We start from the raw sequence: 17,512 nt of genomic DNA on the forward strand, positions 1-17,512 counted from the left end.
TGGGTGTGGAGGCTGGTCAATACCATCCTCTCCATACTCAGGTGATCAGTATGTGGAACCACAGTCTGCAGTAGGGAATGCGAGAGCATGAGAGCCATAGATGCTCTGCAAATCAATATGTGGGTCAGCAGCTCCAGGGTACCAGAGTGGAAGAACACAGTCCCACACTAGACCACAAGACACAGAGCTATACTACACACAAAGAAATACCACAAACACAAACCTATACCATGTACACCCACAAAACTCCACCACATATACTTGTAGACCAATGACACATAAACCCACAGGACTACACCACATACACTTACAGAACTACACTACATACACTCACAGAACAGCCTCAGTGATCTCAAACAAACTTTGCATTAGCTCTTGCTTTTAGAAGCGGAATGGTTTGATAAGGTTTGTCTTTTTTAATTATCATCATCATCAGATCTTTTCAGTTCATTTTATGCCAAAAATGGCTATCAAAAAACATGGACTAAATTAAACCACACTTCAGACCCTCTGTATTGAGTTCTTAGCAGACCACTAACACAGAGTTGTTGTTTTTTTACCAGACTGACACTGCACAAGCCATTTACGGTGCTAGGAAAGACAAGCTTGAGTACAATAACAACTGGACTGAAATTTCCACATAAATAACCAAAGGAACCAGCTGAGGGGAAGGAGGCTAATTTGCTCAGCGGTAACAGATGGATAGCTGGGAATTATTGCTTAAAATGAATTGTTAAATTAGGCTACACAGTTCCGAACAGTATATTTTCACAAGCAATGAACAAAAGTTCAATTTAGTAATACAATGTATACCAGTGAACCTGCATAATCCTCCTGAGTATGAACTCATTATCTGAGGCCTGATGAGTGTTATATAAGGCTCCTGTTAAAGTACAATAGGCTATTTCAAGGTGCCATGTTGAGCTCATATAATCAACCAGCAGTAATAAATCAAACAGTAAAAGGCGTGGCGTGAAACCTGTTCCTGGTGAAAGCACTTGAGCAGCAGTGTCACAAACCACAACACAAGCGTCACAGTGATCGGCTCAGCTGACCGGGGCCATGCTCACAGTCACATTTTAACAAGGGTATGAAATCATGCCCATTGTCAGCTAACCAAGCCAAAAATGAATGAACACATGAATGAATAAAAAGGTTATCATCACATAAAGGATTAATATCTGTGGCCATGTTAACACAACTGTTTCCATATATTGTGGCTTTGTTAAAGCATTATTTGATTCCACTGTTGCCCGGATTTCACCGTAGTTACTGTCAACATTACCAGATCAGTGCCCGTACAAAGGAGGCTTTATTTAGTATAAATGACCTCACAGACTTACTGTGTGCTAGCAACTGCAATAAATCAAAGCGCACACAGGCTTCACTGTCTGATGCAACACAAGGCCATGTGAGAAGAAGTTCATTACGGCTGCAGAGACACCTGCGTGAGATACCTATGTGAGATACCTGCGTGAGCATCCTCTGCTTGCTTCCTTGGCTTGCTTTTTCACTCTTATAGTTTGATTTATGCTTTTAGCTTGCTAGGTATTCTACATAATTCTAGATTTGCTTCACAATCTTAGTCTTTGACAATCAGTCTGAATCACCCAACCTCCAATCATTAACTCACACTCACGCACATACTCACACTTTTTTTGCGCTAACTTATTTACTCTCCCACTCTAATTGTTATTACTATTTTTCATTTTCTTGAACTCTCCATTCATGCTTGGTCCCCTCCGCTTCTATAGCTGTCAAATCAGACAGCACCTGCAATCTTACCATCAGCGCATTCTTCATAATACCAGTCAAGCTCATAGTAGTCAGCATCCACAGATCGCTGCATGCTCAGTCTCCTTGAGCCGTGCGACGCAGCATCTGCTGTCCGGTGCCCGAGGTAACATACGCACACACACGCACACACATGTCTTCCCAGCTGATCATTTTCTCTTCCCAGCAAGCAGGCGTAGCTATGTGGTGTATCCGTCCACAGAGGGGCAGAGAGAGGAAAGCGTGCAGGCTGGGGAGGACATGGTAGGGGTGAGAATCAGCAGCAGTGCGCAGGAAGGCTGCTCACATAGCACTGCATAGTCAAGGTTGTATCGTGAACAACGAGGCAGATAACTTCCTAGATGAGCAACCAATCAGATGGCGCTGCGTCATGGGCAAGTTCCTCCTTTTTTGGCAGGCGTCAATAGAGTGCCTCCCTCCCCCAACAGCTCTCCCCATTGCAATGGCTCATACTTCTAAAGTAGTTGCTATAGCAACTGGCTCTGTCTCCAGCCTTAGGTAGTGTCTGCATGTGTATCCTTTGGCTTCCTTTGGCTTTTTTTGTTTGCTCTGCAGCTCTCTGTCCTCTCCCTCTCTTTTCGTTGACCTATTCTACTCCAGGTCAGTGAGTTTTGTTTGATGCTGAACAATGCTATATGAATGGAATCTATAAGGCTCATCAAGAAAAGAACTGGATCCAGCTGGATCCTTGCCAAAAGATGCAGTTCACAATTTCTAATCTTCACTGCCAAATAGAGCAGCAGGGATGCAGGACAGAAAGAGATCAGAAATACAGAGACCGTGTTATAGTCTGCCAAAGAGGCCAGGCAGCAGAGAGGTCATTCATTCCTCAAAGCATGAATGGCAGATTGCCCTATTGAACTTTTCTTCCATTTTTACATGAGAAGCAATTTCTTCTTTTAGCAGTGCAAAGCTCAAACCATTGCATCCAGAAAACTAGGTTAATACATTCTGTTCTGCCACAGGGCTGTTCTAAATTCCCCGTGGAAAATGAATCAATCACCTAAACCCCAATACTGCCCCTGTTCAGACAGCTTGGCTGCCATGTGGTTTTCTGGAGCCGGAAGTGGCTGGCGAGATGCCTCGCCTCCTGCCACCTCACCAGGTGACTGCTGTTTGGCTTGTGCTGATGACATCATGGGGGCTGGGGAATGACTGGTGGAGGTGGTGGGGGGCGGCGATGAGGCCCACAATATTTTATCCAGAAGTCCTGCTGTAGTACTGAATGGTACAGACAGCCAAGCACGTCAATAAATCATCAAAACTGTGAACAGACTGATTTCTCACAAATATGCTTAAAAGTAGGTGGTTAAGCAAACCCTATATATGATTAAGATGCAGTGCAGTTAAAATTTGGAGAGATTTGACTCAGTATTATGCAATAAAATAAATAAATAAGCAGGGGCCTGTTTGAGTGTGAACTATTTTACGATAAGATTAAATAGAATCAGTCCCATCCAGAGAAAGAAAGTAAAAAAGAAAGAAAGAGGGAAAAAAGCAAGACAGAGAGAGAGAGAGCAAATCATTTTAATAAATCTCTTTGCTTTTGGTAAAAAGATATGGGCATGGACTCAACGGTTATAAAACTAAACAACTGACAAAATTTCTGACAGAATTTTTCCTATCTATTGTTGAAAAAGAGAGCATGAGCACATGGTGAAAATGCAAAGGCCTAACCCTACAATCAGATCTCAAACCCAAGGACCGGTCAAGGAAACCCAAGGACATACAAAGACAAGACAGACCAATTATCTACTACTACTACTACTACTACTACTATTACTACTGCTACTACTACTGCTACTACTACTATTACTGCTACTACTACTACTACTACTACTACTTATTAACCCTCTGACAGATAGAAATGCCATCCAATTAGATCAGTATAGATGTTGGTACCTAGTTTTGGTACCCAGTTTTATGGGGTACTGTTTGCTGTAGCAAATGTAGTTGTTACTAGTTCCAAACAAATTGAGCCATCTGAGCCAACAACCACAAACTCTTTGGTTTGATTCTGAAGAAACTGAAAGTACTACTCAATCACACAAACTTTTCTGTGATAAAGTAACTATTAACTCCCCTGGTCCTACTCCATGTCCCAGTATTACTACAATTACTCAGGAAGGACTTAATTTCTCTAAACAGGCAAAGGTTTTTAATCTAACCCCTATTATTAAGGATTAGAGAGAATAATTCAATCATGGTGATTTTAAGGAGTCTAAGGATTTAAGGATGTTAATTTTGCAGCAATTCCAACACACTGACTTTTGAGCCTCTACAGCAGAATTCAAACGAACAACTCTGGGAAAGAAAATTCAAATAACTAAAAAATAGACTTACTAATGTACTTTTAATAACTCTCAAAATACCAAGGTACTGGCAACAATCCATCCCCTCATCCCTGTGTGTGAATATTCTGCATGTAATAAACATTGAAGTATGGGGTCATGACAAGCTAACATGACACTTTCGCTTTACTACGGACAGAAATTGAGATGCAGGTAACAAGATGGGTGGAGGGGTGGGAGAGGGTTCAAGAGTGAAAGCCTTACGGAAGTACTTGAGGGTCTCCTCTATCTGCTCATTGGTCAGGTCAAGGCTGGCGTCGGGGGAGACGAGAGGTGTGTGTAGCCAGTCGTCGTGCTCATAGCCGTAGATGGTGTCGGCTCTCAACTGATAGTGTGGCAGCTGCTCTTCCAGCAGACTGATGATTTCAACCTCTGGAAGATCAGTGCTGTTACACACATCTGGGACAAGAGAGGACAGAGATATGAGAGGGGAAGAGGGGAAGAGACATTCAGAAATATCAGTAGCAAAGTGAATTGTTTCACACCAACATGATAATATGGGGGGCGGCAGAGGTTCAAACTGTAAAAGCTTAAGGCAACATGTAATCACATGCAGACAGACAAACTAGTTCAGAACAAGAACAAACAGATGGGCATCAACTTGTATAAGAAAATACAGTGTACACCAGAAAATGGACTTCATGATTCAATACCATACCAACATGCCAATCATTTTAAATAAACACAACAGATATTAGAATAAAACAAATGTCTGATTGCAAATCTAAACCAATAAATAATTCATTATTGTGTAAAAACAATGGAAGAAAATTAAACAAATATTGTTACTACCTCTAACATACTATTATGGTATAAAAATTATGAAACCAAGAAAACAGTATACTGTACAGCAATGAAATGCCTGAACTGACAATATATATTATTCTAGTGACCTCTAGTGGCCTGTTGGAAAAGTATGTCGTCGCTTTTGAAGAACATGGAACGCCCAAGGTTTCTACAGCTCTCATCAGTTACACTGCTCACTTTAATGTTCAGATTAGTACATTATACAACTACATTGGTGAAACCTTCCAAATGGTCAACAAGAGCTCTGTGAGAGCTGGATTTTCATTCCATTCCTCCTCCTCCTCATACTCCCATTTTAAACAACAATCCCTTGGCAAGAACAAGACAAGACATGAACTACAGCTGACCTACTTCATGTTTTAAAAGTGTTTTAAAGCATTTTATACACCCAAGCATACACACATTAGAAGAGTGAGATACTGGGCCAGTACAGCCTTCATACCACAAAGAATGAGCCACTACTAACAAATAACCTGGCCAGAAACAGAGGAAGACGGAGAGGGGCGTGAGAGAACTTCCAGAGCAGAACATACCTAATGACATCCAGCAGGGGGGTAATTGCCTATACAGCATATAAAAAGGCTGTAATTATGGCAACCCCAAAATAGATCTCTTTTAACTAAAGCTAGCTTTCTGCACTTTAACCTCACAGTCATTGTCTTGTTTTAGATCCAATGTGCTGTTTGCTGTACCAAAAACAACAAATATTTGCTGTCCAATAATTAAACACACAAATTTTATGAGTTCAAGGTATTGCCTATTAGCATGAACTGTTATAAAGCTTTTTCACACCTCTTTGTCCCAGTTAGGTTGATGACATGATGTAGAGGTCTCTCTCTTACAGGACCTCTGTCACAGTGAAACACACAGGCTGCACAAGTCAAATCACTGGGCCCACCTCGCAGAACGCACTTGAGTCATGACATAAAAGGGTCAAAGGGGGGCTCATATGACCTTTGGGAAGAAACTCACCCATGTTGCTCTATAGACAGAACATTATTTACCGTGGGTCTGTAGTCTGATGTTTTCATGAAGGTACAAATCATGGTGTGCAACTGTTGATAGACACATATTTAATGCAATTTGAGAGACAAATAAACCATAGGTCACTTCTCAGTAGAATGGAAATAACAACGGCCAGGCAAAAACATCTGCCAAACTCTACTGCCTCGGTTTTGCTTGAAAGCGCAAACTGCTAAACAGTGCTGATGAGGAGCATCCAGCACTGTCTGCAGGGTCCTGGCCTCTAGGGTCGTTCTAAGGCATGTGTACAAAAACAGTTCTAGGAGGCGGGAGCAAGGGAATGTGGCAACTTTCTAAACTTTCCAGCCTACATCGTGCTTCAGGAATGTGAATCTACAGAAACAATATTTCATATTCAGTTATTCAGATTGACAAGCCTGTAATGTAGTAATTCTTTTGTAAGGGACGATATACGCATACATCTGTGAGTGTTTTAAAAATAAAATGCTGGAAATACAATATATAAACGTCACACTGTGCAAAGACATCTAGATGCAAGTGTTACTGTCTCATGGAACTCCTACTGCCTCTAATCTAGCTGGAACAGCTTTAATCAACAAAAACTGTCAAAACAAAAACTTGCAAAGACGCAAATGCTATTCAGAGTTAACCAACAGCGTGACACGGACAGACTGGAACTTGATTAGATTATGCCCAAGTGAATGTAGGTTTAGAAGCAGTAGGTTACATAGGGCAGGAGTGTGTTCCTCAAGAAGAAAACAGACTAGTCATTTGATTTGTTGGGAGTCAACCTGCAGGACCAATTTCTAGACAGAACAGGACAGGTAACACGTTTGTTAGCACCTACTCAAATAATCATTTAAATCAATATAGCCAGGTTTGTTCCAATAGCAAAACTAAAATATATAACAACAAAATACACTGAAGCAATTTTGCACATGGAAAGCGTGGGTTCTTATCCCGTCAAACATACTGATCTACAACACCATAATCTATAACTACAGTTCTGAGAAGTATTTCCAAAATTAGTGTCTCCTTTTGTCAGCTGACCGGATCCATGTTGACCAAAGGTTATGGAGAGACCCGGAGAGAGTGAGAGTTAGAAAGTGCAAATGTGCCGTCCGACCTGTGATTATTTTAGGGCTGTACTTCATGTGTAAGTGGAACTGGTCAACTGGCAAAGCTTACTGTCCTTCGAGTCCCCTCGACCTGTACTACATGGCATCCCAGATCAGACATCTCCCTTAAAGCCCAGCGGTCCACATGGCTCCAAGTAGATGAACAGAAGTGGGGAGGGAGCTCTGATAAAAAAAAACAGCTGCTCACCATCAGGTAGCATGGACACACTTTGTTTTAAAACAAAGCCTGCCTAGTAAACCTCAGTTCATATGTGAAATGGTCCAGCAAAATCTAGCCAGCCTATTTAATAAGTAAATGCATTAGAGCCATTTGCCAAACATACAAGTCTATGTTTATTTGTTTATTCATGTGTTTCTCTGTTCTCTATGCTATAGAAGAAAAAGTTAATATTTCTCTAGCCAGACAGCAATCAATTTCAAACAAGTTAGATTTTTACAGAAAGTTGCAGAAAGTTTGTATCAAGTTTAGCTACAAAGAAAAATGTCACACTCTGTACAACTTAGAGTGAAAACTATACTCTACTTGTTACAATTTTCACTGCTTGTCAGAGTGAAGAGGGTCACATGCCATTACAGTTTGACCTTAACCTCAAGAGTCACATGGCCATAGATCGGCTAAAAAGCGGCTAAAAGCGAAGTCTGTGGTCCCACGTAGCCCGGGGCCATGTCCCCTGAAACCCTCATTCGGGCTCAAAGCCAAAGGGTGCGGTGTTAAACCTCAAAGTTGAAGTGTCTGCTCTCAGTACTTACTCATGGTTCTGCAGCCCCAAGCTCAGACTCCTCTTGCCCAGCTTACATTTTCCAGTCCTTAAGGATAGAGCAGGACATGGAGAGAACAAGTCCGGGAGGGAGCGAGGGAATGGGTGAGATCAGGGAGGGAGGGAGAGGGAATGCGGAAGGGAGGGAGAGAGGGAGGGAGCGAGAGGAAGACGGAGTGCTCAGCCATGTCTGGTATTCTGATGACACCAGTCACATGCACCTCACTAAACATAGACTGGATTGCTCCATGAGCAGGGTCCTGCTGTACTCCTTGTCCCTTCCCTGTCACTGGTGGCAATGGTGTGAGCCAGGGGTGGGGGTTTGGATCACTGTGAAGTGTCCAAACATATTAAAGGCGGGAAGTTGCTAAAGCCTAGAGGATCAGTCAAGACAAAAGCCAGTGGAGTCCGACAGCAGCTGCTGAGAGAAAAACGGAGTGTAAAAAATAAAAAGTAGTTCACCAGAGTTTGTTGAAAACACTCATTCCAGTTCTTATTCATAGATCATTATACATGTGAGGCACTTTTAGAGAATGAGTTAGAAATTTGTGAATATACATACACCTAATAGCCTACCATATAATTGTGATATAGCCCCATATCCTGGTGAGCAAACACCAGAACAGGTAAACATACCTTCACCCTACCCCATCCCATTCTGTCCACACAGCTCATTTAGAACAGAACTAGAAAGCAGCTAAATAGCTACTAAATTACCTACTATAATCTGACATGAGGGATTAAATTTTGCTTTGTATGAACATCTATGGGAAAGCCAAGGGAACATCACAATTACACTGTGTGCACAATTATTAGGCAAGTTGTATTTTTGAGGATTCATTTAATTATTGAACAACTACAGTGCTTACCGGGAAATCCAAAATGTTAATGAACCTCAAACCTGAATATTTAAGAAAGAAAAAGTGAGGTTTTGGCTTTCTTAGGAGTGCATAATGTGTGTGTGCATTCTATATGTGCATAATTATTGGGCAACTATTAGTGTGCAGAATTATTATGCAACTAAATGAAAAATGGGAAAGGGAAAATTTCCCTTTTCACTTGATTATTTTCATCTGTTAACGTGAGAATAATAAATAAACAACTCAATAACAATATTAGTCGTAAGCCTTTCATTCATGGGGTCTGACAGTTTCTTCACCTGTTGAAGATCAACCTTTTGTGCAGCAGCAAATACAGCCTCCCATACACTGCTCAGAGAGCTGCACTATTTTCCTTCACCATCAATCTCCCATTTAAGAAGGGCCCACACATTCTCAATAGCATTTTGCTCAGGTGAGGAAGGGGACTGTGTCATTATTCTTCCGTCTTTTTGGCCTTTGCTGGCAAGCCACGCAGTTGAGTGCTTTGATGAATGCGATGGAGCATTGTCCTGCATAAAAATCATGGTCTTCTTGAAAGATGCAGACTTTTTCCTGTACCACTGCTTGAAGAAAAACTAGACAGTAGGTTTGGGAGTTGATTGAGTCCATCTTCAACCTGAAAAGGTCCAACTAGCTCATCTTCAATAATACCAGCCCATAGCAGTACCCCACCTCCACCTTGCTGGCGCCTGAGTTAAAGTGGAGCTCTGTGCCCGTGACTGATCCAGACACGGGCCCGTCCATCTGATCCATTAAGAGTCACTCTCGTCTCATCAGTGAATAAAACCTTTGAAAAAATCTGCATTCAGATATTACTTGGCCCAGTTTTAACGTTTCACCTTATGTGTCGAATCCAATATCTATTCAAGTTTATAAAGCTTGGAGTTGGAAAATATGCATAAAAATTATGATATGGTCAAAATACTCTCTTGTCTAATAATTGGGCACTGTATCACATGCATTCCACATACATACCCACCCCAAGATCACCCAGCAAATTGGCAGTCCCAGTAGTTACCCTGAAAAGGACTGACAGATGTGTCTATGGTTCACATAATAGCATGTGTAAATATGTATTTCCACCTATCAGAGAGCATATGCAGACACACAAACAACCGGGGTAATGAGCTGATCATATGGAGAACATACAAAATGACCACTGGGAGCACTTGTGACACCATGTGTCCCAATACCACCTATAGACTGATAAACCAGGGCATATGAGTGATATGAGCAGTAGTATTAAAGCAGCAGTATTACTAACAGTAGTGTTAATAAAACAGCAGTATTACTAATAGTAGTAGTATTAAAACAGCAGTACTACTAATAGTAGCATTAAAGCAGCAATATTACAAACACTAGTAGAATTAAAGCAGCCAATTTACTAGCATTAGAGCAGTCCTCTATTTTCTGTGGGGGAAGCATTTTTCAAATACAAGAGTCTCTCTAGCTTGATTAACAAGCACAGAACACAGCACCATTTCATTCATCTCCACACAAAAATTGCAATGGATCCAGATACTGTATCCAGGACCTCAGGATAGTTAGAATCCAGACCATAATAAAGTACATTAAAAGAGCTACAACTGTGCTAGCTAAAGGCTTATGTAGAACCAGCAGTGGTGGTCAGTATAAAACTCATAGGACTCTGGTTGTTGTGTTCAGAATTGGTGAAATGTTAGAACTGTGGTTTTTACTCATTGTTACTCTTCAGGCCAAATAACAGTTTTCCATCACTATGGTAATGATGGCTAAATAGGAGCTCTGCCCTGGAAACACAGCACAAGCTATTTCCTCCAAGCGAGTCAGAACAAGCTGAATGTAGAGCTAAGCACTGCTGCTGTTAATGGCTTCAGATTCTTTTGAACAAGAGCAGTGCCAAGGCAGTAATTCAGCTTTACATGCGCGTGCACACACACACACACACACACACACACACACACACACACACACACACACACACACACACACACACACACACACACACACACACAGAGAGAGAAAAAGCCAAAGTTAACAATAAGCTGCACTCATGCAAAGTTGTATCACATAATGGGCAGGCAGCAAACAAGGATACACTTTCAGAGAATGTAGCGAGAGCCTTGTGTCTGAGACAAACTTAAAGAAGCATCAGTGGCAGAATATTAACTATAGCAGTATTACGAGAAACGGTATTTTCGAAATCTTTCAGACCAAACTGTATTTTACTGAAGGTATGTAACAACTATGATCAGTTACATATTACAACATTAATGTCTTTCTGAAGCACCACACATTTCCCTAAATATCCACAAGATGGCAGAATTCACAAGTAATCCATGTAAGGAATCTAATCTATGTTGCATAACTTCAGTGTATTCACATGCAATTCAATGATCAATAACAGTAATATATTGTCAGATTCATATGGGCACAAACTAAACCTGGTGGACTGTGTGGTGTCTGTCCAGAAAGTAAAAGCAAGTCACAAAGATTTAGTCAAACTCCACTGTGTGAAACTGCAATGAATCAAACCACAGAGACACAATGGGGTGGCATCTACTGCCTGCTTCCTTCACAAAAGGATTAATCACCATTTGGCTCTCCACAGTAAAACGGTACTGTTTCTAGATGTCGTTGCTGAAAGATGGGTCCTGTCAAGACTAAAGACCCACCAATGTAATTATACACAGGATGAGATGTCAAATATCCTGTGCTGAACCAAGAGGGTTTCACATAAGGCCCAGCCCCCTCATGTCACTCATAGTAAACCTCTAAGAACCCTACATCATAAGCTCTTCACATGGGCCATCAAGGAGGTATCCCTCTTTGTCAGTGTTTCAGCTAATTAAGTCCAAAACACCTCTAGAAAATCACAAGTGTCACATCCCAGACCCACCACCAAGTTCACAAACCCATCACTTATCAAATCTCTGTAAACATAGACCTACACTGGCATCCCTGGTGAATAAGGCTGTTCCTAGCCATACTGGCAACCCTAATGTGTGCTCAGTCACAACAGGTCCATGTGGGCTTTACACACTACACCACTTTATGTACAAACCTTTGAAAAATTATTACATTTTTTTTATATTTTTAATGGTTTTATTTAATAGATATTTGTACTATGTTGACCAAGGTTTTTTTTTTGTGTTTTTTTAATCTGTGTGTGCTACCTACTGAGCCTGTTTCATTAGGGTCAAGAAATTGCTAAATTAATTCCTTACATCAACTAGTTGCATTAGAAAACAATAAAGCAAGTTGAGGTTAATCCCACCTGAAACAGGCTTGAGGTGACTGCAGAATAGATAGCTGCTGAGTTATTTCATGGCCCGCTGTTTGTTGTTGCATCACTAGCTCATGCACAGTAGAGCTCACAGAAGGTCTAGAGCTGAGATACTTCCAAATCTAATGGCAAGACAACCTGGATGATTCATGACAGGCATATGTTAACTCTGAAAAACAGAAGCTTTGCTCTATAAAGCCTTATTTGGAGGACATCTAAAGCGTTGTTATTTTGTAGATGCGCTTTCCATTGACACTTGATTGGCAGACAAACTATTGTGGTCAACTACAACACAATATTGCTGATTATGCAAGATAAGACAAGTCATTAAAACAATTTCCAGGTAAAAAAAAAAAAAGTTTAATCCCCAGAGCCATTCTGCGGCTCTAGTTGTGCCAGTGAGTCAACACTGACACGACGGAGCTTCCTCCTCATGCCTCGGTGACGCTTTCTCCAAAGGAGGAGCACAAGGACTATAGGGCTGCCCATGGGTCTGGAGGTGAGCAATGATGCTACAACGAAAGCCGGGTGGTGAGAATGACCGTTTGTACTGGGCATAAGCAGAACAAAGGACTGAGTTCTAGGTCTTAACAGCCGAGTGAGTTACTAATGAAAAATGTTCTTATTCTCTTAATTTCTCTCTTTTTCAAGGAATCTCTGATAGAACGGAAGTGACCCAGAACATCACAGAGCCCTGTGTTTGTATGCTGCACATCTTGCACACGCAAAGTTCCACAACAGCATTGCATAGTCCAGGCACCCCAGAAGACAAGCAGAGACAATCCAACCAGATCAGCACACTCTTCAGCAGTAAGAGAAATCCCTACTGTAATGCCATAAACTTGCAGCATAGCCAGTGTCAAACAATCAGTATTACTTTAATGTAGATGTAAAGCCATTATCCTAAAAGCTTGTGGCATCATGAGAATGCTTATAAGAAACACTAAAAGGTCCATGTGCTCAGATTAAAAGCACAAATCTTTTGCACACGTCAGAATTACAAAAGCTACAATACAGGCATTTGTGAAAGTGATGAGGGTTCGATGAATCACATTACAGCCTTTATTTTGGTCATACCATCTCAAAGTAAATGCTCTCTAAATGTCCACTAGTGGTTATAACAGTAAGATAAGCAACATTGTTTAGTCTATTAAGATTCAGATGCACAACAACTCAGCTCAGACAAATGTTAAACTGATGCTGTAATATTGCAAGACATCACTGTAGACTGCATTTCAAGACATCACTGTAGAAGGTATTTCAAGACGTCACTGTAGTGACACTGGGTATTTAGATTACATTGGAGAGAGTTATTTTTTTCTTATCTGTTTGGCATTCATGTTGTCCAACATGCTTACCTGGACAAGATATTAACAACAAAACCTTACATTTTGCAATATACTGTATGCCACTTCACATACAAAAAGACTCACTACATATAAATCTCATCAGTTAAAAAACTTCACACACTACTAACCAGCTAACTGGAAACAACTGATCATGCAAGCGAAGATCAAGATAATGAGCACAGCTCTTCAGAACAGTGCCAGCAAAAAACAATGTCCTGCAAGACCCTGAGCTCATGTTCAGTTTATGGCTGGTACAGTGCAGGAAATCAAGTGCTGACCTTATGCAAGTGCAAAAGGAGCCCACTTTGCCATGTGTGCATGCAGTAGTGCAGATCTCCCAGCACTCCCCTGGCTGAGCCACTGAGTACAATGTTAAAGCAGTGTTTCATTCTTACCCCAGAGGTGAGAATTCCAGTACTGCACATGCAGTGTTACAGTATATCCTCAACACATGTTTGAAAATAAATATCATATCATAGATCACTATGCACTATTCCCTTTTTTAATACATTGAAGATATAATTATTAATCTAAACCCAAGTAAATGACAATAAGGTAAAATAATACAATGTCAAAGTTCATTAGTAGAGTCCCTGTTCGCTGTAACTAAATAAAGTAAAAATAAGAGGCCTATAGAATGTGACCACATTAATAAAGAAAAATGCAAACTGGAGTCTAAACTGGTTTGACATGCCATGTTTATCTCTTGCTTGTGGTAATTTTATTTGCTGCACAGATGGTCCTACAAAAAGATTACCTGCTTACTGTTGGGGCTCTAATTGCATATACAGTTGTGTTCAAAATAATAGCAGTGTGTTTAAAAATGTGAGTAGAGCTCAGAATCCTTATAATAGTTTTTATTTCCATGCATTGCGTACACTGCACATTATATTTCAAATAAAAACATGAAGAAAAATGTATACATTTTTAAAATTACTTTACAGAAAATGAAGACAAGTGAATATTTGGCTGTTAAAAAAATAGCAGTGTCTGCATTTTTCTTCACAAACTCAAATATTTACTGTATACCTGAAAAATCTTTAGGATTTAGCATTGCTGTGAATCACTAAACTAATATTTATTTGTATAACCAATGTTTCTGAGAACCGCTTTACATCTGTGTCGCATGCAGTCAACCAACTTCTGGCACCTGTGAACAGGTATTCCAGCCCAGGATGATTTTACAATTTTCCACAATTCCTCTGCATTTCTTGGTTTTTGCCTCAGAAACAGCATTTTTGATGTCCCCCCACAGGTTTTCTATCTGATTAAAGTCTGGGGATTGGGCTGGCCACTCCATAACTTTAATTTTGTTGGTATGGAACCAAAATGCTGCTCGCTTACTGGTGTGTTTGGGGTCGTTGTCTTGTTGAAACACCCATTTCAAGGGTATTTCCTCTTCAGCTTAAGGCAACATGACCTCTTCAAGTAGTTTGATATATGCAAATTGATCCATAATCCCTGTCTTCAGAGTGTACTGTGGCTTGAATTCAGTGTTTGGGGGTTGTCTGACAAACTGTCTGCGGCCCTTGGATCCAAAAAGAACAATGTTACTTTCATCAGTCCACAAAATGTTTCTTCATTTCTCTTTAGGCCAGTCCATGTGTTCTTTGGGAAACTGTAACCTCTTCAGCACGGTTTTTTTTTTTAAACAATGGAGTTTGCAGGGGCTTCTTGCCGATAGATTAGCTTCACATAGGTGCCTTCTAATTGTCACAGTACTCACAGGTAACTTCAAACTGTCTTTGATCACCCTGGAGCTGATCATTGGCTGAGTCTTTGCCATTCTGGCTATTCTTCGATCCATTTGAATGTCTTCTGTAGTCTTCTGCTTTCCTCCATGTTTCTCTGGTTTCGTGTTCCATTTTAAAGCATTGGAGATCATTTTAGCCAAGCAGCCTATCATTTTTTTGCACTTCTTTATACGTTTTCCCCTCTCAAATCAACGTTTTAATCAAAGTACGCTGTTCTTCTGAACAATGTCGGGAACGACCCATTTTTCTCAGGTTTTCAGAGAGAAATGCATGTACAACATGTGCTGGCTTCATCCTTAAATAAGGGCTACCTGATTGACATCTGTTTTTTCACAAAATGAATGACCTCACTAATTGAACTCCAAACTGCTATTATTTTGAACACACCTGTTTTAATTAATTACACAAACTCAGGAGCATGCATATCATGAATGTTGGGTTTGATGGTTTTCTATGATTCTACTACACCTACTGGCAAGTTATTTGCCATGTAGTAACAATTTCTACCAAAAACGGATTGATCTGGTTAGTCATGATGGACTGCTATTATTTTGAACACAAGTGTAACATTTTCTAAACACATGTTAAGAGAATTAATTGAATTTGCCCACACGTAAGGGTAAATAATGGGCTGTCTCAGCCACAGATGCTCTGCCATATGTAGATGGAAAGTCTGATATGTATAGTGTTAACCTGGACAGACAGTCAGGATTCTACCAGTGGCATGCTAAACTGGCTCTCCACAATTCCACATATACCATATATATATATTTCCATGCATCATTTTGCAGTGGTCCAACTTCAGAGTTTTGTTGTTCCAACTAATTTCAGCCTTAGAGAACAGCTGCACCTAGTGAGGTTAAATAAAATATATAAAAAATAAATATATATATATTTATATATATAAATATGAGAGAGAGAGCGAGAGAGAAGTCCATAGTATCACATGCGTAAAAGTAATTCAAGAGTTTTGCTTAAAGCAGTTAGTAAGAAGAATGACATAAGAGTGGCCAACTCCCTGTGAACAGTGACCAGGATTTCAGAGTCATCCAATTTTGGAATTTTTGTGACTCCTGTCTGTCAATTATGGAAGATCAAGTTAAATACATAACAGACAAAGTCATACCTGAGCCTTACATGGGGAAAATGAAGAGACTGAAGTTTTTCATCTGGGCACTTTAACATTGTATTTGGAACTACTGAATTACTTGTGGGCACTAAACAGTGGAGAAAAGTGCTATAGGCTGCTGTTTACTGTGAAGGCCTTATTGGACTGGCAATCTGTGTTTCCCAAGGGTCTGGTTTTGTTGTGACCGTTTTCAAGATTGCCTTCTTCTGTATGTCATGGCAAAATGGGTGGCTTGTGATTGGTTGTTTTGAGACTAAATGATGAGTTTCTATAGTTAGAAGCTGTAAGAAACCTTTTGTTTTTTTGTTAGGGTACAGGTAACTGAAACTTTGTGTCTACAAAACAAAATTCCAGATATATGCAAGAAATGGGGAAAATGAAGAGACAAGCAAAAATCTGTTTGTCACACTAGAATATACACGAGATATGGTTCCACTAACAGCAGGAACAGAAACATCTCTGAATCACACAAATGGCAATAACAACCATCAGCAAGACACTCATGTAGGTGAACTCTGTGGATGACATTGACCTTTGAACCTTACCTGTGAGGGTTCCTGCATCTTTGTAGAAATCATTGACCTGGTTGGGTACTTCTTCGCTTACATACTGTTCCTCGTGGTCGCCAGGGGTGATGGTTGCCGGGGGTTGCTGTCTCTGAGTTTGCAGGCTGGAGGGGCTGGCTGAGCGGGGCAGGGCTGAGGCAGAGGCAGTGGTGGGGAGCAAAGCTGCAGGGTCCAGCTTGGCTGATTTTTACACAGCTGCTGCACAAGCCATAGGACAGTGTCCAGACACAGCCGACCAAAACAGGCAGGCACCAAGAGTCCCGGAATGAACCACACCACTCAGCTGGTCAGCCAGTCATTCAGTCAGCATTGGGCATGTCTGGAAGGGTGGACATGCACAGGAAAGAGAAAGAGTTGGTGAGGACAGTTAGTCAGGAGGGTGAGACACTAAGGCCATTTTAAGGCAAACAAACGCACACAGCATTTTCATTAAACAGAATAGAGTGGCTAAAGAACATATGAAGCTGGGTGCCATCTCAGATGTTTTCACTATTAACTCACCCATCAACAAACAGGGCATAGTCCTGCCCACCCTCTTTCAGTTACACTAAATTCCATTTGTAGTTAATTGCATTACCCTTTAAGCCCAAATAAGGAAAAGTAAAAAAGCCCCATGGGCAAATTAGGACCATCTTAGGACAAGACTGGCCCTGTAGAATCATTTAACACCTAATCAATTCAAGACTAAACTCAGGCGCTGAAACCAGGCATGGACATTGATGATCTACAGTTGGG

The 17,512-nt window shown here is 40.7% G+C and overlaps 1 protein-coding gene across 6 annotated transcripts in view; it reads right to left on the minus strand.

Moving 5' to 3' along the window:
* The window catches only part of trak1a (trafficking protein, kinesin binding 1a), a 36,580-nt gene extending 19,620 nt beyond the window's left edge, over window positions 1-16,960 (minus strand). Inside the window, exons 1-4 of one of the 6 annotated variants that reach the window (XM_081695963.1) lie at window positions 7,826-7,988; window positions 7,125-7,237; window positions 5,957-6,007; window positions 4,350-4,544 (exon numbers count right to left, since the gene is read on the minus strand). In XM_081695963.1, coding sequence (XP_081552089.1) covers window positions 4,350-4,544; window positions 5,957-6,007; window positions 7,125-7,161 — 283 coding nt within the window. In that variant the 5' untranslated portion in view covers window positions 7,162-7,237; window positions 7,826-7,988. Of the gene's footprint in view, window positions 1-1,785; window positions 2,084-4,349; window positions 4,545-5,956; window positions 6,008-7,124; window positions 7,238-7,825; window positions 7,991-16,756 lie in introns of those variants that run through there. The other 5 variants (XM_081695967.1, XM_027023215.3, XM_081695966.1 and 2 more) reach the window with 5 other exon arrangements.
* Between the last annotated feature and the right edge of the window lie 552 nt (window positions 16,961-17,512).

This window comes from Electrophorus electricus, chromosome 14, assembly GCF_041902795.1.
Source record: "Electrophorus electricus isolate QZ-2024a chromosome 14, ASM4190279v1, whole genome shotgun sequence".
In the NCBI taxonomy this organism is placed as follows: domain Eukaryota; kingdom Metazoa; phylum Chordata; class Actinopteri; order Gymnotiformes; family Gymnotidae; genus Electrophorus; species Electrophorus electricus.